Source organism: Zootoca vivipara, chromosome 6 (assembly GCF_965207765.1).
Source record: "Zootoca vivipara chromosome 6, rZooViv2.hap1.1, whole genome shotgun sequence".
NCBI lineage: Eukaryota > Metazoa > Chordata > Lepidosauria > Squamata > Lacertidae > Zootoca > Zootoca vivipara.
The window spans coordinates 77,821,739-77,842,483 of record NC_142589.1 but is presented as its reverse complement, the minus strand read 5'-3'; the positions used below and the strand labels follow the sequence as shown (position 1 = coordinate 77,842,483).

The window sequence follows — 20,745 nt, the reverse complement described above, 5'->3', positions numbered from 1 at the left end:
GGTCAGACTCATGTTGGTGGCTTCAAGAACACTGTCCAACCATCTCATCCTCTGTCGTCCCCTTCTCCTAGTGCCCTCAATCTTTCCCAACATCAGGGTCTTTTCCAGGGAGTCTTCTCATGAGGTGGCCAAAGTACAGTATTGGAGCCTCAGCTTCAGGATCTGTCCTTCCAGTGAGCAGTCAGGGCTGATTTCCTTCAGAATGGATAGGTTTGATCTTCTTGCAGTCCAATTCCATTTTTTTGGTCCGTAAGATCATAAGGACATCGGAGGAGCCTGGCTGCTGGATTAAGCCAGTGGCCAATCTAGTCTAGCATCCTGTTCTCACAGTGGCCAACCAGATGTCCCAGTGGGAAACTCACGAGAAGGTTAAGGCACTTTAAATAAAAAAGGACTGATTACAAAAAGATGAAGCCTGTTTCAAAGAGCGATTTGAGGTTGAAGAAAGCAAAATGCCATGTGGCTGTGAGGCCTCTTTCACACCTATGGATATAGAGCAGATAGGCAGGTCTTCTCAGAAGTAAGCCCCATTATATTCAATTCTAATCCTAATTATCAAGTGTGGGTGGAACAAATGTGTGTGACCCCACCCACATTTTAGGAACCTCCATTGGATGGGAGCAGCCTAGTAGTGGACTCATTGGATGGGAGCGGCCTAGTGGACTCTATTTCCCAGAATTCCTCGCGGACCTCTAGTCTAGAGTCTCACAATTCCGCGTTGACTAACAAAACTACATTACCCATAAACCCCTACAAGCAGCGCCTCTACTTTGATAGGTTGAAAGCGGGTTGTGTCCGCCCCCGGGAGCCACGTACCCAGAGTGCAGTACGGTTCGCGTCCGCGGTCTCTAATTAAAAGGGGCGGGGAGGGGCCGAGCTGAGAGAGCCCTTTTGAAGGAAGGAGACTACGCTACCCAAGAGGCTTTGCTCCAAGCGCAAGTGCACTAGTTAATAATTAAATATATATTTATCTCTCTCTCGAGAAATTTGGTTACGCGAACATGGAGGCTTTGAAGAGGGCCGGCTAAAAAAGAAAAGAAAAAGAAAGTCGCCTGGTTCCCTTCGCTCGGTGCGGCTCTGTCGGTAAGAGGAGGCCGGTACGGTTTGAAACGGAGAGGCAGGATTTGGGGCCTAGGGGTTGTCATGACAATGGAAAGGGCCGTTGGAGCACGGAAGCCCCCCCGCCGCCGCCGCCGCGAAGATGGGGACTTGGTAGTTTTTATTAATTTACTTCCGTCACGCTGTTTTATTTATGCCCCACCGTTTTCTCCGGGGAGTTCCACAAGGCGCAGTTACCCCCCTCCCCGTTTTATCCTCGCAGCAGCCCTGCGAGGTAGGCCGGGCTGACAGGGAGGGCGGCTGTCTCCTGCCCAAGTGAACGCCGCAGCCGGGAGGGGCGGGGTTTGAAGCCTGGCCGCAGTTGAAGCGCCTGGGTTGGGGCAGGGCTGGGGGAGCTCTTGGGGTTGGGAGAGACCCCAGGGGTCATCTAGCCCAACCCCCTGCGGCAATATGTTTTTATATACGCTGGAAGCCTCCCAGAGTGTGGCTAGGGCGACCCAGTCAGATGGGTGCAGTGCAAATAATAAAATTATCATCATCATCATCATCATACTGCAGGAAGGGTGGCCGCTCAACCTCTTGTGTAAAAAAACCCCAACAAAGGAGAGAGCCCATTGCTTTCTGCTATGGCAAGGGTGGAACTGCTGGTGTGGGGGCAGAATGGCAAAGTGGACCTGGCAAGAGGAGCCCTCCAGCTGGGTCAGGCCAATGGTCCGTTTAGCCCTGTTTTCGAAGGGTGGGGCCCGACTGGATGACCCTTGCTTTCCCCAGCCAAAGTGATCTGTGCCACACATTTCCTGGCTGGTAGCTTAGCCTCCTGTGTTAAAACTACATGTTGAAAGCAACACTGGTGGGTGGGTGGGGAGAGACACCATTGCCCTTTCCAGTATATTGAGTAAAACCTCTCACGCACACATTCCAGGTCTTCTTTCGGATCCTTTGATTCAAGGTCTTTGGGGGTGTGCTGAGATTGTTTGCTGTAAGTATTTTCAGAAACTGGGGGGGGGGGAATAGGAGGGAAATTGCCTCTTGCTGTACCTTTGTACAGTAGGCAAACAACAAGCCTTGTTCAAGGACACATTCCAGCCAGGCGAAAACACTTGAAGGTGCAAAACAGGGCTGGGGAGAGGGAATGGCCTTTGGAGAATCTTGAGGGCCGACTAGAGAGGGGGGCCACATTTTGCTTTCCACCCTGAGGTTCCTAATGTCTCCCTGCATGCTTCCTTTCTAGACCCCTCACCCTGACTGGCTGGATTTTCCCCACTGAACAGCGTGGGCAGCCATGGCTGGCATAAGCAACATGGGCGACTCTGGCCTGTCCCGCATGAGCATCGCCTCCCAGTTCTTTGCCGGGGAGGAGACGTCTGGCATAGACACCATGACTACCTCGGAGAGGGTAAGATTCCTGGGATCATCATCTGGGTCTAAATGTGGATAGGTTGTGATAATCAATTTCAGAGAACGTTTTCTGAAAAGCCTTCTTTCCCTTCCTTTTCAAAAAACAGGTGGTGGATTTGCTAAATCAAGCTGCCTTAATCAGCAATGATTCCAAAATCACAATCCTCAAACAGGTGAGTGGCATTGCTGCCTTTGCATTGATAAGATCTTAGGTGTAAACCGGGAACAATTTCTGCTTAAATGGTCTTGTTTTCACAGGGCCATGTGTACCTGGGCTGACTTAAGACCTGTAGGTTCATGTGAGGCTAACAAACTAGAAAGAGGATTGAAATATACTTCACAGGTCCAGGACCTGCATAGCCTAAGCTTGGCCTGGGAATGATTGACAGTAATGATTCTCAGAAAATAGTCCATATCCTGTCCAGTGGGGGCTGGGGGTGGAGTTAGGTGGGATGAAAGAAAGAAATTTCTGTGTGATCCGGTCATGTCCTTCTACAGTTGTAGCCAAGTGAGTTAGCTGCTCCTCCCTTGAAACCTCTTAAGATCAGGAGCCCCACAACTCGCCATTAAACTCACCATCTTGTAAAAATGACAATGTTGTGTGCAAGGCAGCCTTAAGTGGATGTTATACTCAAGTATATGTGTTTTATATGCAGTTGCATACTAAACACTTTGGAACAGAGTTTGTGCTGGGGGTGGGAGGGAAGTGTTTCTGAATTCAGGATCTGAAGAGGATCTGCCTCTGCCTAGTTAGGTGCTATGTAACATGTAAAGTTTCCCATCTCTCTTCCAAGATGACTGTTGGGAAGAGGAGTTGTGTGGGTCTGGCTGGTAAGATTTAGTGCAGGCATAGGCAAACTCAGCCCTCCAGATGTTTTGGGACTACCGGTACAACTCTCATCATCCCTAGCTAACAGGACCAGTGGTCAGGGCTGATGGGAATTGTAGTCTCAAAACACCTGGAGGGCCGAGTTTGCCTATGCCTGATTTAGTGACTGGCAAGTAGGGAGTCATCTGATCGCCTGATGATACACCATAAATGTTCTCCTGGTTTACCTTCTCTACTTGGCTATATTAGCTATTCTTTTTGTTTCCTAGGTCCAGGAATTGATTATAAACAAAGATCCCACACTTTTGGATAATTTCCTGGATGTGAGTATTGCTTGTGCTAGAAACCACCTTCCCTCCACCATCTCTGCCCTCCATGGACTTGGAACAGCCACTGCTGGTCTTGCTTGCTTCTGTTCCTTGTGTGTTCTGTTTTGGCTTGGCCCAGCTCAAAAGTGGATGGGGCTTTTCTGCCTGTTGGTGGCAGGCCTGAGAGAGAAGTGGCTGTCTCTGACCTTCTCCTTATTCTTGCACCGCAGGAGATCATTGCTTTCCAGGCAGACAAATCTGTTGAGGTTCGGAAGTTTGTCATTGGGTTCATAGAGGAAGCCTGGTAAGTCATATGTTGTTATGCCATCCTAGCAATCGGCCTCCCCTTAGCTTTTTCTACGGGAATTTGGGGTATGTGTGTATACTGCCCACCCCAGGGAAGTTTTTAGTGTGTGATATTGTATTGTGCTTTTCCTATTTTTTGATGGGAGCTGCCCAGAATGGCTGGGGCAACCCAGTCAGATGGGCAGCATATATATCGAGAGAGAGAGGGTTTGTACCACTGATGACTAATAGACCCCTGCATGGTCCCATTTCTTTCATTGCTTCTTTTTCCAAACTGCTGCCTCTCGCCTCCAGCAAACGGGACACCGAGCTGCTTCTCAAGCTTATTGCTAACCTCAACATGCTGTTGAGGGATGAAAATGTCAATGTGGTGAAGAAGGCCATCCTCGCCATGACTCAGTTGTATAAGGTGGCGCTGCAGGTGAGCTGCTCCCCCAGGGTGGGGTTGGGGGCAGCTGAGCTTCCTTTTTGGGCCCCCTTTGTTTGCCTGGTCCTTGCCTCTTGTTTTCTGCCTGTCTCTCTCAAACCTGAGGCTGCTAATAATGCTCCCTGCCAACAGTGGATGGTGAAATCCAGAGTGATCAACGACATGCAGGAGGCCTGCTGGGAGATGGTGTCCGCCATGACCAGTGAAATCATCCAGCTGCTGGACTCGGACAATGACGGCATACGCACCCATGCCATCAAGTTCGTGGAGGCGCTGATCATCACCCTCTCTCCCCGGATGCCGGACTCGGAGGTGCCCAGGCGCCATGAGAACGACATCAGCCTCAACCGTGTCCCCGAGGACCACCCCTACATCAAATACAGTAAGTGGGTGAAGCCAAGGGAGGCGGCAGGACTCCTGGGGAAACAATCCTGGTTTGGACTAACCATAAGGACGAATAAGTGCAGAGCCCAGGAAGGGGTATCGGGTGTCTTGGTCATCCTGGGAAGGGACCAAACATTGCCTGCTCCAACCCTTTGATTACGAATGTCTGCTCCGAGCCCCCTCCTGTCTTGCCTGGATCATGTGCTGCAGGTGCAACATGGCAAGGTGCTTGTAAAGGCGGCAGCAGCTGCTGCAGAATGCGTCGAGATCTCTACCAGCCTTTCCTCACAGCTGCTTTTTGCCTCTCCCTCTCAGACGTTCTGTGGGAAGAAGGGAAGACAGCGCTGGATCAGCTGTTGAAGTTCATGGTCCACCCAGCTATCTCCAGCATCAACCTGACCGCCGCACTGGGCTCCTTGGCCTCCATCGCCCGCCAGCGGCCCATGTTCATGTCGGAGGTGATCCAGGCCTATGAGACACTGCACGGTAAGCCTGCCAAGATCACAGTATCTGGGACCCCCGAGTATGCCTATTAAGATTGATCTGGCCTTCATTATTGGGGCTGGCCCAGTCTTTAAAAAATCAGAAATCTTCCTGTCACCTTGAAGTGATCCCTAAAGACATGTAGTGATGGTGCCAGTGTGCCTCTCTGGGGAGAACATTCCACAAACGGAGCCACCTCTTGTTGTGACTCTCCGAACCTCTCTGGGGTGCGGGGCATAGAGAAGGGCCTCAGGTGACAAGCGCAGGCTCTGGATCAGTTCATACGGGGAGAGGTGATCCTTAAGGTTCTGACATATAGGCTTAATCAGCTAAATTAAGTGGGCCCAATGGAGTGGAAGTGGGAACAGGGGGAGGCTGCATATTTCATATTTCCACTCGATCTTATAGGATGTTCCTCCTTGGGCCTGGGATCTGGGTTCCTCTCTGTTGTTGTCGCTTGCTTGACTCGTTTCCTCTGTCCTCCTGCTGACAGCCAACCTCCCCCCGACGCTGGCCAAGTCCCAGGTGAGCAGCGTGCGGAAGAACCTCAAGCTGCACCTGTTGAGCGTCCTCAAGCACCCAGCGTCCGTGGAGTTCCAGGCCCAGATCACCACCCTGCTGATGGACCTGGGCACACAGCAGGCCGAGATCACCCGCAACATGCCTAACCTGAAGGAGCTCCGCAAACGCCCACGGGATGAGAGTGACCCTGCCATGAAGAAGATGAAGCTGGGTGAGCGGGCAAAGAAGGGGCAGGAGTGGTCTGTGGGGAGGGGCAGGCTCTTCTCCAAACCCTGTGATGACCCCCCAACCGTGCAGCACCTGCCCCACCATATAAAACACGCAAGCACTTCCTCTTTCTCTGCTGCAGAGCCAACTCTTGGGGAGGATGATGAGGATAAAGACCTGGAGCAGGTGGCAGCCCCAGCTCCCAAGCCCTCCATCCAAGTCAGCACACAGTCGGACACGGACATCACCGCTGAGTTTCTACAGCCCCTTCTGACTCCAGATAATGTGGCCAACCTGGTAGGTTTATCTGGCAAAAGTGGCTCTTGGCTGCTCCTCGCTTGAGTGCCGGGAGGGGAAAACCTTTTGCCTTTTGTCTAGGGGCCCTAGAAAGCAGACGGGGTGGCAGGAGACACAACTTCAGCTTGACCGAAGGGTGATCTTTCTGGAAAAGCCGGAGAGGAACGTGTCCCTTTGCATAAAGTTAGCCTGATGCACCTCATCCTTGTGAAAGCCGGATGAGTGGAGGTGTAGGGCAAAATTGGCTTTTTCTTAGGAATAGAAGTGTTTTCCTGCTTGGCTGTGGCATGCCAGGCCCTCTCACCATCTTTCTGCCCCCCAGGTGCTCATCAGCATGGTATACCTGCCTGAAAACATGCCTGCTTCCTTCCAAGCTACCTATACCCCAGTGGAATCTGCTGGCACTGAGGTCCAGATCAAGCACCTTGCCCGCCTCATGGCCACCCAGATGACGGCAGCTGGGCTAGGGCCAGGTATGCCCCTAAGAGGGACTCTGGGGAGTTGCTATGAACTTCTAGCACAGATGGCCCCAAGCTCTGCTTTTTTGAGCAATGCAGTGGTCTTTGTATTTGCAAGGTTTTGCTTTGTTTTTGCATGGGCCCATAAAGAAAAACTAACTGGGATGCGAGGTTTTGTGGGTGTGATTTTGCCAACTGTTCCATAGACGCAGCTGAATGGATTTGATTTAGGGGTGGGGGAGTCTTCCTTACCCTCATGGGCACCCTTTCAGGGGCCGCATGCCAGTTGGCGTGTGGGACCAGAGCCCAAAGGAGACAGAAGAATGGGTGTGACTCTTCTATAGCAGGCTTCACCCCATCCGCACAAACGCCAGGCAAAAGCACACTGGGAGGGCTTGGTGCAGGGCCAAGGAGGGCTGGGGCCTGGGGAGAAGGCGTGGCTTCAGAAGAGTCCTGCAGACTAGATGAAGAGGGCTGCTTTTGACCCTGGGACTGAGGTTCCTGATCCCTGATTCAGATCCTCAGAATGTTTGTTATTGAGGCTAACTGTCATACATGATTACCAAGCCCAAACAATAAAACTGGGCCACATACTGAGGTATTGGGTATGCACATTTGCAGCACTGTATTTCAGTTCCTGCTATTTATTTATTTAAGGGGTCTGGGAGCGGTCTCTCTCTACCTACAAGACAGAAGAGAAGTTTAAAAAGTCACAAATTAGGGGCAGATGATGAAGTGGGTTTTGCCAGATGATTAATTCCCTCTCCCTCTCTCCTGCAGGTGTGGAGCAAACCAAGCAGGTCAAGGAGTCGCTGAAAGAAGAGAAAATGCTCAAACCGGAAAGCGTGCTGATCAAGCGGCGCTTCTCTGCTCTCAGTACAGGCCAGGCCATTTCTGTGTTAGGAGCCCAACAAGGCTCTGCCCCCCCCACTGAGCCTGGGGTGCCGCAGCCCAAGCGGCGCCCAGAACCAATCATCCCTGCCACTCAGCCCAGGTGAGAGCCAGCAACACATCTTTGTCCCTTGAGGTTGAGAGGGAGAGAGAGAGGTTTCAGTTAAAGAACAGTTAACAGGCAGCTTGTGAGACAAATGGTAAACACCATTTGGGAAAGGGCCCAAAGTTCAGGGGCAGAGCAGCTGCTTTGCATGCAGAAGTCCCAGGTTCAATCTCCAAGTAGGACAAGGGAGCGTTCCCTCTCAAACACTAGAGAGCCACCACCAGTCAATACAAACAACGTGTAGGAGACAGATTCCTATTTTAATTTGTATATGAGTTTATCGAGGTTGCAGCATGGTCCTAAAGTTACGAGACTATCTAGTTATAGATAAATCTGCAAAAACTGGAGACCTGTCAGAAAAAGTTGGAATGATTTCTTGCAATTCACCTCGGCTTTCATATCCTTTCTCGTCTGTCTAGATCAGGTATGTCCAAAGTCTGTTTCGGGGGCCTAATCTGGCCCGCCAGTTGGCTTAATCCGGCCCCTGCGGCAGTTTATTTATTAAAATATTTCAAAAACCTCAACAACTTCAATCTTAAAAAAGGCTCAACAACATCAACCCTAAAAAAAAACTCAACAAATTTGGGGTAAAATATTTAAAAAAGCTTGAAAAACTTCAATCTTAAAACAAGGTCAACCACTTTGTTGTTCAGCCCCTTTGGTCGGCCCTCACAACCCTTCACTTCATCAAATCTGGCCCTCTTAAAAGTTTGGACACCACTGATCTAGATTGTAAGCCCCGTGGGGACCAGGAACTGGCCTTTTGCTTTGTCTATTTAAAAGCACCCTGTATGTGGATGCAGCTACATAGAAAACTAACGTAACATCTCGGCTGGTGGCCACTGTGGTCTCCCTGCTGCTCTCCTGGGCTGGTTGTGCACAAGAAGGCATGTGCTTTGAGCAAGCAGCTCTCACAGGAGCAGTCTCATTTGATTTTTGCAAATCCCTTCCTGAGTGGCTGCTCAGCTTCTGTTTCCAGCTCCTGGAAGATTCCCCACTTTCGTGAACTGTGTCTTTACCCTATTTCCAATTCCACTGCATAATTGCAAAGGTTTCCCCCCAAATCCTTCCAAAGAAGACATGGGGCATTGGTTGGATAAAGCACCCTCTTCGCTTGATCTTCTTCTCTGCCTGCCCTTGAGAGGCTGATGTGTTTTCCTTTCTCCCACCTGCTTCTTCCCAGGTTGGCCGGTGCCAGCGGCCGCAAAAAGATTTTCCGCCTGAGCGACGTGATCAAGCCTCTCACGGATGTGCAGATGGACAAGCTGAAGGTGGCGGCCGTGAAGCGGATCCTGCGCTCCGAGAAGGCCGTGGCCTGCAGTGGGGCTGCCCATGTAAGTGTCTCTCTCCTGCAGCCTTGTCGTGGTGGGAGCCTGGTTGGGTCCAGCATCTCTGCCTCACCTTTGCCAGCTCCCTTCTTTCGCAGGCCCGGGTGAAGATCCTCTCTTCTCTGGTGACCCAGTTTGAGGTCCCTCTCAAGAGCGAAGTCCTGACCTTCATCCTGGATGACATCCGCAACCGCTTGGACCTCGCCTTTGCCTGGTTGTACCAGGAGTACAATGCTTACCTGAGCCAATACCCCGCTGGCTCGCTCGACAACTACGATGAGTGTCTCATCGGCCTGCTCTCCGGTCTGCAGGAGAAGCCGGACCAAAAAGATGGGTGGGTAGTTGGGGGCCTTGTAGAGGTGTGGGGGGGTGAGGTTTAGGGGCACAAAAACCTCCCCTTTGATTATTTGGTCTCCCCTTTAGCCCCATGGCTGCCAAACATTTTGAGAGCAAGATGGGTAAGCTACCAAATGCACCCCAATATAAGCTATGGTGACCCAAGGTAAAGCTTCCCCCGTCACAAGAATATAGAATAGAATAGAATAATTTATTGGCCAAGTATCAACCATACAGTACTTGGAATTTTGCTTCAACTACATTGCAATGTAAAGAAAAAACGTACCTCATACAAACACTATTTCCCTCGCAATACAACAGCACAGCGAAAAGACCCCATACCATCAACTGGCCTCCCTTCCACCCACAACTACAGATTCAACCATCATTTGATGGCACAAGGAAAAAAGCTAACGAAAGGTTCTTGCTCTCCTCCACCCTTTTCTGGTTCTGGCCCTTGGAATGCTTTCCCAAGGGGACCACAGGACTGTAAAGGACACTGACTTAAAATGTTGCATCCCTAGTTATAAAATAATAGTTATTTCTGATTATTATTTTCTAAGCTCCTGGCTGTGACCAAGGCTTTTTCTGTTGTTGTTTTGCCTCACACAGGATCTTTACCAAGATGGTACTTGAGGCCCCACTGATCACCGAGAGTGCCCTGGAAGTGATTCGGAAGTATTGTGAAGATGAGGTGTGTCCCTAATAAGATACCGGCTGGGGTTCATCTTAGAGCTTCCTCCATATTCTCACAAGGCTGCAGGGGAGGAAAGTCTGCTGAAGTGCTGGGGTCTGGCCAGCATAATATGCTTGGCACGTTTTAGGGCAATTATAAAAGGCATTCCTAGCAGTAATCCTACCCCAAACTAGAAGAAATGTAATGAAAGCTTCTGGGACCTACAAAAATAGGCTGCTGGATTGGCTGTTCTGACCTTCCAACTCACCCCTGTTTCACAAATGCATCCCTGCGAAGTTGTCCGAAGGTTGGCACATAGTTATGGCTTGTTGGAAACAGCATGTGTGTGTCCCCCCCCCCCCCGGCCACAGTTTAAAAGTTTAAACATTTTACACTGTTACTCTTCCCCCAAACTGGGAATCTGTTCCGGGAGCCCATTCGACTCCCGGAACTGTTTGAAAACCAAGGGACAGCTTCCTATTGGCTGGAGGAGCTTCCTGCACTCAAATCAGAAGCTGTGTAAGCTGTGTTGTATGTTAGACTTCCCAAAAACATTTGCAAACCAGAACACTTCTGGGTTTGTGGCGTTCGGGAGCCGATTTGTTTGGGAGTCAAGCCATTTGACAACCAAGGCACCACTGTGTACACACACACACACACACACACACACACACACACACACACACACACTGGCCAAAACATAAACTGCACATGCTCAGAGCTTCTTTTGCAACTCTCCTACAGAGCCGGACGTACCTGGGCATGTCGACACTTCGGGACCTGATCTTCAAGCGCCCGTCGAGGCAGTTCCAGTATCTGCATGTTCTCTTGGATCTCAGCTCCCACGAGAAGGACAAGGTGAGCCTTGAGCCTGTCCTCTTTGCTGCTGTGGTGTGGTCTAAGCAGTGCAGCTGAAATAAGCTTGCAAGCTGCTCCTAACTGACCAGGGTGCTTGCAGGACTGCCTGCTCTTACATGAACCTGCCTAGCTACTTAGATCACCCTCAGAGGCATGGCTTCTGTGTCCTCCTGCTTATACGAAGTAAGCTGGGTGGGGCTTTTCAGTTGTGGCACCTTGACTTTGGAACCTCTTGAAGAGATGGCTTGGTGCCATCACTTTGGTTACTGCCGAAAGAAGAGACTGGGGTGGGGCAAGAGGTTAATCTAGCCCAGCATCATGTCCTCACAGTGACCAATGAGATGCACCTGGGAAGCATGCAAGCAATTTTTGTCACACGCTGGAATATTTAACTGCTTGCTGTGATTTTACAATGGTGTTATGGTCATCTGGAAGGTGCTCTGGGAGTGGACCAGTGCTGGGCAACAGAGAGTGGACTTGGTGGTACTTTGAACTGCTTTGGGGGCATTGTGCCCTTAGAAAAAGGCTACATCCCTAGCTGAACAAGGTGCCACAGAGCCTTGGTGATGCCCATACATTTTCTGTCTCCAACCCTCTTAAAATTCTTGCCTTTGCTCTCCTATGGGGGAATGCCTGCTCTGGAACTTGTTCACAGTGGGAACTAGAACCAAAGAACACTAGGGCTCTTTCAGGCTTCCTTTCGTGCCACATTTCTAGGCACAGGTCCGTGCTTTAAAGCATCATGTCAGAGTGCTCCCCCCCTGGTACTTTCTCCGCAAAAAACCTGCTCTTTACCATTGAATCAGAGCAAAAGGCAATCTGCAGAAAACCCGAGTTGCTGTTGGTTCCTATTCAGCATGAAAGAGTGGGTTTTTGCAGGGAAAGTCCCCGGGGGTGGGGCAGAAAGTAAGTATGGAAGAGCCCTTAAAAATAATCTCAAATTCAGAGTTGGTTTTTTAAAAATCCTTGGGATTCTTGAAGCTTGCTGATGCACTGTCAAACGACCCATCTTTTGCCACCCCTGCCTCCCATCTCAGGTTCGCCAGCAAGCGCTCCTATTCATCAAGCGGATGTACGAGAAGGACCAGCTGCGGGAATATGTGGAGAAGTTTGCACTTAATTATTTGCAGCTCCTGGTCCACCCCAACCCTCCCTCTGTTCTCTTTGGCGCAGACAAAGATACAGGTAACTGGGCCGCACCAGATCCAGTTGTGTCCGTGAGCAGGTGGCTTGGCCAAAAAATGATGGTAGGGGCAAAACAATCCCCATCACCACTTAGAAAGTGTCGCATGTGAAACTGCTTCCTGTATGGAGCCTTCACCATGAGGCCAAACAGTGCATGTGTGCTGAACCTCTGGGATAGCTCAGTCTGTAGAGCATGAGACCCTTGATCTCAGGGTCGTGGGTTTGAGCCCCACGTTGGGCAAAGATTTCTGGTTGTAGGGGGTTGGACTAGATGACCCTGGTGGTTCCTTCCAACTCTACAATTCTGTGGCTCTGTATGTGACGGGTGATGGCATTCGCTTTCCCCCATGCTCAAATGGCATCACCTGTAAAAGAGGCTTTTCTAGGTTCATGGCTCCCCCACTCCTTTAAGTTAAATTTATACAACAAGAACTCCAAAAGTAGATCTTTCCCATTTCACAGCTCTATTTCCCTAGTTGTGGTGAATGGCAAGGAGCCTGTCCCTGTGGCATCTGACACTCTGCATAATCCTTGGCTCCCGGTCTCTTTTTTTCCCCCAACCCTCTTTTTGTCTTGCAGAGGTGGCTGCTCCCTGGACAGAAGAGACCATCAAGCAATGCCTCTATCTCTACTTGGCCCTCCTTCCCCAGAACCACAAACTGATCCATGAACTGGCATCTGTATACACGGAGGCCATTGCTGACATCAAGCGCACTGTCCTCAGGGTTATTGAGCAGCCTGTGAGTTGGCTAGAGAGGGGTACTGGGTGATCCACTATCATTCTTGAAACTGTATTGGCCCGAATATGAGCCACACTCGCAAATAAGCTGCACCTTTAAAATTTGGCAGCTTGGGGGAGGCTTGGGAACTGTGCACAGGACGGGTGCCGTTGCCCCACACTCCCGGGCTGCTCTCTGCGGGGGGGGGGGAGCCGCACCACTTTGCCGGGGGCATAAGGTCACGAATATAAGCCTTACTTTAACTTTTCACGATCTGAAATGGGGGGGAGTGGCTTATATTCAGGCCAATACAGTAGGTGGCTCTCCTTCCCCCACATTCTCACCCCCACCCCACAAACCATCCTTTTGTTTATCTTTTCCTATCACTTCCAGATCCGTGGGATGGGGATGAATTCCCGAGAGCTGCTCAGGCTGGTTAAAAACTGCCCCAAAGGTGCAGAGACCCTGGTGACCCGCTGTCTGCACAGCCTAACGGACAAAGGTACAATTACGTCAGTGTTTATATTTAGGTGCTGTCTGATACAAAGGGCTCACGGTGGCTCACGGCAACCCCACGGAAGTAGTTGCTTCTGATAAATGCTGTGGAACTAGGATACGGGCTATGCAAAGCAGTCCAAGCTTGAGAGCTGCTGTTCAGTCACAATCTAATGTGATTTTCTCCACTTAGTTCCCCCATCTCCAGAGCTTGTGACGCGAGTTCGAGATCTGTACAACAAGAGGCTCCCAGACGTCCGGTTCCTTATCCCTGTCCTCAATGGTTTGGAGAAGGTACTTTCTAAGGCTCAGTTGCAATACTTCTCCCCCACCCCCCTCTCCCTGCCAATATTATCTTGGTCTTGAGCCTTTTTAGTTGACATTTTCAATATGCAGGTTATTTGGAACTAGCAGCCTTGTCCTTGGCTCAGGAATTCTAAGAAACCCCCCAAATAAGTGCAGTTTTGAAAAGTCTAGTTTGCCATCTGGATTGAAAAAGGGCGTGCCATTGTATCCAGACAAAGAAGAAAATCTGCTCCTTGATTTTGGGAACCACCGTGGGAAATTGGGCACGATATCTCAAGAGGTGTCCAAGCACATGGCAGACAAGCAACTTTCCTAAAAATACTGTAGAAGATGAAGGAGGGACAGCCAACACGTAACATGTCGGGATTTTAAAAAGCTCTTCCTTCTTACCGATGTGTGCACTTTAGTGAATCCAGTGCAGACTTAAAGTTGGTGGAACAGAAGTTGGGGAAACGAGGATGGTGCAAATGAGAGAGCTTAGAGGTTTACAGTTAAGTCTCCTCTCCCTTGGGTGCTGATGTGGAGGAGTTAATCCAGGGGGAAACTTCATAAGAAGTGGGGATTGAGAAGAGGCTTAAAGGACGAGAGGGAGCCGTGGGGAAGATGGCACAAGGATGGGAGTGAGGGAAAAGGACCCCGGAGATTAGCAGTGGAGGAGACAGATTCTGTGTGCTCTCTAGCGATTTGCAGGAGGTATTCCATGTCCCCGCTGCTTCCATTAAGTATCCCTGAGTATTCCCCTTCTCTGTCTGTAGTGCCTCATACCCAATGGGGGGGGGACGACTCTCTCCTGGGGGTGTGGTCAAGTGTGATGTGCATTCTTGCATTTCCTTTCCAGAAAGAGGTGATCCAGGCCCTGCCGAAGCTCATTAAGCTGAATCCCATTGTTGTGAAGGAGGTTTTCAACCGCCTCTTGGGAACACAACACGGTAGGGATCCTGGCCGCACAGGGACCTTGAGTTTTCTGTGGCTCCCGGCGGGTCTGCTCAAAAGGGTGTCCTGAGGCTGTGGGGAGACATGTTTGCTCGGTTTGGAAGGGATCAGCAGACTGGCTGGCTTTACCGTCTGCTCCATCAATGGCTGATCTCTTCATTGGCATCGATTCCGACAGGTGAAGGCAACTCTGCAGTTTCTCCTCTGAATCCTGGAGAGTTGTTGATTGCCCTCCACAACATCGACTCCACCAAGTGTGACATGAAGTCCATCATCAAAGGTAAGAGAGAATTCAGTTGCTTGTTTAGAATCCTCCTAGCATCTCTCCTGTTCTCTGTGTTTAATATTTTGGGCTGCCATGGCTGCAACCCCCCCCCCCCTTTCAAGCCACATAGGTTAAATTTCCCCATTACATTTTTCCATTCGCAAAATTACATCCATAGAGGAAATTCATACACTTGAACTGGCTGCGAGTGCTGGAGTTTATTTAGTTTCCCAATCCTGTACAGTGGTACCTCTGGTTGCGAACGGGATCTGTTCTGGAGGTCTCGCCGCATCCCGAGGAATTTGCAACTGGAGGTGCCACTTCTGTGTATGTGCGTGCGGCGAAACCCAGAAAAATACTTCTGGGTTTGCCGCGGTCGCATCCTGAAAGATACGCAATCAGAGGTGTGCATATCTAGAGGTACCACTGAACATCTATTTGGAAGCATGGAGTCCTGCTTCTCCCCCTAAGCAGATGTGGGGAACCTTTGGCCCTCTAGATGTTGCTGAACTATAACTCTCACTACTTGCTTGCTGGGACCCATGGGAAATCTAGTTCAGCAACACCTGCAGAGCCCAAAGGCTTCCCCACTCCTGTCTTAAAAGAACGGGCAGCTTCTGACCTCTGGTTTTCTCCTGCCACTGTTACCTTGTGGCAGCTGCTCTGAATTTTCTGCAGCAGCTGATCTTCTCCATTTCCCTGCTTGCAGCCACCAACATGTGCTTTGCTGAGCGCAACGTGTACACGTCTGAGGTGCTGGCCGTGGTGATGCAGCAGCTCATGGAGCAAAACCCGCTACCCATGCTCCTTATGCGGACCGTGATCCAGTCACTGACGATGTACCCACGCCTGGGCGGCTTCGTCATGAACATCCTCTCCCGACTCATCTTGAAGCAGGTGAGAAGGACGCGGGGAAGACCTGCCTTTGTCCCCTGCAGCCAGGTTTCCTTTGCTTCTTGCACTCATTGCTGCAGAGGGCAGCACTTCTAGGCAGCGCGGCCACCCTTCTAAGGGAACAGCATCAGCAGATTCACTCTGTTGGGGGCAGAGGGAGGTCTCTTACTGCGTGGCTGACTCTTCGCCATCCCGCAGAACCAAAAATATCTTCCGAGGATGGGAGGAACAACCCAGCACACAAGATATTGTAAGGCCAGTGGCCTGTCAAGTCCGGCATCCTGTTCTCACAGTGGCCAACCAGAGGCCTGTTGGAAACCCGCAAGCAGGATCCGAGAACAGGATCCCCTCCTGCGGCTTCTAGCAACTGGTATTCAGAAGCGTTGCTGCCTCTGAGCCTTGTGGCTAGTAGCCATTGATAGCCATTGTCCAGTTCTCTTCTAAAGTGACCCAGGTTGGTAGCTATCACTGCCTCCTGTGGGAGGGTGTTCCATAGATGAACTGTGGTGCATGAATAACAACAACAACAACAACAACAACAAAACAACAACAACAAAAAATTATTATTTATACCACGCCCATCTGGCTGGGTTTCCCCAGCCACTCTGGGTGGCTCCCAACCGAACAATACAAACACAATACAGCAATAAACATTAAAAACTTCGCTAAACAAATAGCTTTCTTTTGTCTGTCCTGAATCTTCCATCATTTGGCTTCATAGCATGTCCACGAGTTCTAGTGTTATAAGAGGGAGAAAAACTTGAGTAGCAAAGGACACTGTTTTAGGTGGCTTTTTAAAAAAATTGGACAGACTCATGCAGCATAGGCCTGTGTGTGCCCATGACGTCACGTTAGAGAAATGCAACCTCTGTGTACAGATGCCCCTATACCTCTGCATACTGGTTGGCCTATAGGGGAAGTCCAGTGCTTTCATGCCTGGCTTGTGACCCATCTAGAGGCATCTGGCTGGCGGCCACTGCTGGAAACTGGCCGTTCAGCCTGATGAACCTTAGGCCACTGGGGCAAGACACAGAGCAGGCTCTGGCTACTGGTGCTGCATTTTAACTCTTTCCCTTCCTCCCCCAGGTGTGGAAGTACCCCAAGGTCTGGGAGGGTTTCATCAAGTGCTGCCAGCGGACCAAGCCCCAGTCCTTCCAAGTCATCCTCCAGTTACCTCCCCAGCAGCTCTCTGCCGTCTTCGAGAAGTGCCCAGAGCTGCGGGAGCCTCTGCTGGCCCATGTCCGCTCCTTCACTCCGCATCAGGTACGGGAGAGGTTATTCAAGTCAAAACAAAATCCACGGTGTCTAATCCATAGCTGCATTTTTAAATCAAAGTTCACAGTTTGAAAGGCATTGTTTAAAGCGGAGCTTTCCAAACTTTTCATGTTGCTGACACTTTTTAGACATGCCTCATTTTGTGACATAGACCCAGGTGGCGCTGTGGTTAAACCACTGAGCCTAGGGCTTGCTGATCAGAAGGTCGGCGGTTCGAATCCCTGTGACGGGGTGAGCTCCCGTTGCTTGGTCCCAGCTCCTGCCAACCTAGCAGTTCGAAAGCACGTAAAAGTGCAAGTAGATAAATAGGTACCGCTACAGCGGGAAGGTAAACGGCGTTTCCATTTGCTGCTCTGGTTCCAGAAGCGGCTTTGTCATGCTGGCCACATGACCTGGAAGCTATACGCCGGCTCCCTTGGCCAATAATGCGAGATGAGCGCGCAACCCCAGAGTCGGTCACGACTGGACCTAATGGTCAGGGGTCCCTTTACCTTTTACCTAATTCAGTTTTACTAGCAAATCGGAGGTTAAACTAACTCCTGTCCAGCCCCAGGAGGAGCACAGAGAGCGTTTGCGTGCCACACTGCAGCCAACACATTAATGTGTCATGACACACAGTTTGGAAAGCTCTGGTTTAAAGAATCATAAGAGGTAACTTGTTGGTTCATTTTGCTGTATTATATTTATATCCCATTTTTAGCTAGGATTGGCTCCCAAAGGAGCCTGCAATTAAAAACGCACTAAAAGGCATGATATATCAAGATACACAGAGACATTTATTACGGTCTTTTGGTTCCTGTTCCTTGTCTGTGCTAGGCTCTTCCCTGGACAGGCACTGCTGAAGTCAAAGATTGCACACATGCAGACCTTTCCTATCTAAATCAGGGTTGGGGAGCCTGTAGCCCTCCAGATGTTGTTGAACTACAACTCCCATCATCCCATTGGGCACCCTGGCTGGAGTTGAAGGGATCTGGCGTCAGAAAGCATTTGGAGGGGCCACAGGCTCCCCAGCCCTGGTCCAAAGAGTGGGGCATGGCAGACTTAGATGTCCTTCTTGAAACTCAGTCCCGCATCTCCAGTCCAGTAATTTTAAATAAGACCACGAGGTCTAAAACATGTTTTCTTACAAAACGTACTAATGAACTTCTGTTCAACCAACCCAGTAGGATTTTAACCAAGATAGGGTATGTGTGAAAGTATCAGAGAGAACAGGCTAAACTCTTGTTTTGAGATAATACTTTCAAATGCAATGATTGGCACTCCCTCTGGTTTTTCTCCACCAGCAAGCTCACGTTCCCAATTCCACCATGGCCATCCTAGAAGCCAGCAACAAGCAAGACATTGAAGGGAAGGAGTTGCAGCCTCTGGAGGAGGCGAGGGGCTCAGCCCCGCCCAGGACCAAGGAGCTGAGAAGAGAGAGAGAGGTCAGAGCACATGGTGGGCAGGGAGGAGGCGGAGTTCATAGCATGGAACAAATGCGGGTTTTGCTAGGTTACAGTAACATGCATAGTGAGCATTCAGTGTGTTGGGAATGCCAGAAACGGAGGGTGGGGAGAAGGGAACTGTGAAGGACAATTCAGCTGTCTTTGGATTTCTGTTTCTGTCACCTTCACAGTGAACCTTGGCAGTCGGTACCATTGTGTTCAGTGGGGCTTATGCTCCTGTGTGAGCATACATAGGAGTGCAGCTTGTGTGGTTGCTGGTAGGAGGAGCAAAGCACTGTGGAGAGACTCGAAAGGGCCTTGGAGGGTAGAGAGAACCACTTCAGTGATGTCCAGTCAAAGTTTGCAAATGGGTGCAGAAGCGCAATGGTTTTTATTTTTGCAAGCCTGCAGCACTGCAGATAAGTGATCGCAATGTTTGGAGACAGCGCAGCTTAGCCCGAACTCGGAGACCTTGATGCAAACAAGTTTTGTGTAGTGTTCTTTTATTTCTGCATGTTTCGGAACACTTTCACAGAAGGGAAGCTAGGCTACCTTCCTTCCCCATGTTAGATATAGAAATAGAGGCCCAGCGTGGGGAGGGCGGGATCCACCACAGAACAGTGTTGGGAATTGGGACCCAGTGCTAGCAGTATGGTGGACTCATCCCCCCACCCCAAACTAGAAAGGGGTTTGAAAAAGGAGTGGACACTTTGCAGGGTCTAACGCAGCTCAATGCCAATCCTAGGAAGAAATGGAGCCTCAGCTCCTCCTGCCTCGCGTGTCCCAGGATATGATTGCCCTGCGCTTGGCGCAGGAGAAGGCCCTCAAGCGTCAGCTGGAGGAGGAGCAGAAACTGAAGCAGCAGCAGCAGCCTCCCCGCCCAGCAGCCCCCAAGACCCCACTCCCTTCCGAGGAATCTGTGGACTTGCAGGAGGAGGTGCCTGAAGTGGAGACTCCCACCATCTTCATCAGCATGCAGGAGGAAGACGAGAGCTTTGGAGGAGACAGCTCCCAGCTGGATTCCAGCTTAGAGGGCCCCTGGCCACCCAAGGTACTGCAGCTTTTTTTTTGCTTGTCAGTGAAGTGGCCATCAAACCTCCTGTAGTTCCACCTATGAAAGCACCTTGGTTGTGTCTTGGATTTCTGTCATTCCCTGCCGAGAGGATTATAGATGCAGCGCAAGCCACCAAAACCGTATCTGGTTCCAGGCAGGCATCCACTTGAAAGCCGGATTAATTCCGGGGACAGCACTCTTTGACACAAGCGATGTTCAGCTTCTCTGCCTTTCAAGTTCTGAGAGGAGCCACATTCAGAGCCAGGCAGCGCTTGGTTCTTCTGCACACTGATGGTTGTTTCTTGGTCTCTTCCTCAGGAGCTGCAGAGCAAGGAAAGAGCAGCCAGAAGCAGAAGCAGCAGTAGCAGCAGCAGCAGCAGTAGCAGCAGCAGCAGTAGCAGCAGCAGCAGCAGCAGCTCAGATGAGGGATCCTCAAGCAAGCCACCCACAGCCAAGCAAGCCACCCTCTCCCTCGAGGAGGAGGAGCCGGCTGCAGACGGTGGGGCACCACCTCCTGCCCCTTCCTCTGCTCTGGCTGCAAACTCTCCCAGCCCAGCAGAGGAACTGCCGGACCCCATTGTGGAGCAAGAGCAGAAAGCAGACAGCTGATGATTCAGGAAAAGAAGATTGGGGGGAAAGGGGTTAACTGGGAAAGGAAACCAGGAAAATAAGAATAAAGTGGATTAGATTTCTAAATAAAGAATCTCGGGTCTCAACTGCTTTTCTGTCTATACTGTAGGGTTTTTTTATCCTGTTTGTGTAAAGTGGGGTGGTGTAGTTCTTAATTATAAAAAAAGAGATAATCTGTTATTTGGGTAAACACAGCTGATGCTATATGTAAATTGCCTTGAACTTCATGTGCCTTGGAGGTAGTAAATATGGTTGTTTGTTGGGGTGGGGCTGAGAGGAGGAGGAGGAAGGAAGATGGCTTAGAAAAGCCTGGCACTGTCAAACATTTTTTAAATTGAATTTATGTACTGCGGTTCACAAAATATAAAACCATAAATTATATAATCAAAATAAAAGAAACATCCCAATAACCCCACCCCACCCCACCCTTAAAAAACCACATTTTAAAAGGGCATAGGATGTAAATCAGATCAACCAAATGCCTGGTTAAAAAGGAAGGTTTTTGCTTGGCACCTAAAGGTGTATAATGAAGGTGCCAGGTGAACCTCCATGGGGAGAGCATTCCACAGACGGAGCCACTGCATAGAAGGCCCTTTCTTGTGTTGTCGCCCTCCGGACCTCGGAAAATGATCTGATGGCCCTTGAGGCTTCCCACTTCCGAAGGCCCCCTGCCCTCCATCCTCTTTGCTGCT

The 20,745-nt window shown here is 50.3% G+C and overlaps 1 protein-coding gene across 6 annotated transcripts; it reads left to right on the top strand.

Moving 5' to 3' along the window:
* The first annotated feature begins 780 nt into the window (after positions 1 to 780).
* SYMPK (symplekin scaffold protein) lies at positions 781 to 20,144 on the top strand. 6 transcript variants are annotated; one of them, XM_035117090.3, is made up of 28 exons: positions 855 to 1,083; positions 1,982 to 2,038; positions 2,291 to 2,455; positions 2,565 to 2,630; positions 3,556 to 3,609; positions 3,825 to 3,898; positions 4,195 to 4,321; positions 4,460 to 4,709; positions 5,027 to 5,197; positions 5,688 to 5,927; positions 6,066 to 6,220; positions 6,543 to 6,693; positions 7,459 to 7,672; positions 8,859 to 9,009; positions 9,102 to 9,337; positions 9,952 to 10,033; positions 10,760 to 10,873; positions 11,911 to 12,058; positions 12,638 to 12,798; positions 13,171 to 13,279; positions 13,466 to 13,566; positions 14,417 to 14,507; positions 14,690 to 14,791; positions 15,486 to 15,673; positions 16,757 to 16,933; positions 18,229 to 18,369; positions 19,115 to 19,420; positions 19,742 to 20,144. In XM_035117090.3, exons 3-28 carry the CDS (start codon positions 2,342 to 2,344, stop codon positions 20,030 to 20,032), a joined length of 4,014 nt encoding a protein of 1,337 aa, XP_034972981.3. In that variant the 5' UTR covers positions 855 to 1,083; positions 1,982 to 2,038; positions 2,291 to 2,341; the 3' UTR covers positions 20,033 to 20,144. The 6 variants fall into 6 exon arrangements, with proteins under 6 accessions (XP_088528830.1, XP_034972982.3, XP_034972981.3 ...); XM_088672702.1 differs by having other exon boundaries at positions 932 to 1,212; XM_088672703.1 differs by having other exon boundaries at positions 976 to 1,097.
* The last annotated feature ends 601 nt before the right edge of the window (positions 20,145 to 20,745 follow it).

Excerpts from the sequence above, each read along its gene's own strand:
- SYMPK (XM_088672704.1), top strand. The coding sequence starts at position 2,342 with ATGGCTGGCATAAGCAACATGGGCGACTCTGGCCTGTCCCGCATGAGC. Across the intron at positions 13,567-14,416 it reads TCCTCAATGGTTTGGAGAAG|AAAGAGGTGATCCAGGCCCT; the intron begins GTACTTTCTAAG and ends TTTCCTTTCCAG. Across the intron at positions 14,508-14,689 it reads CCTCTTGGGAACACAACACG|GTGAAGGCAACTCTGCAGTT; the intron begins GTAGGGATCCTG and ends CGATTCCGACAG.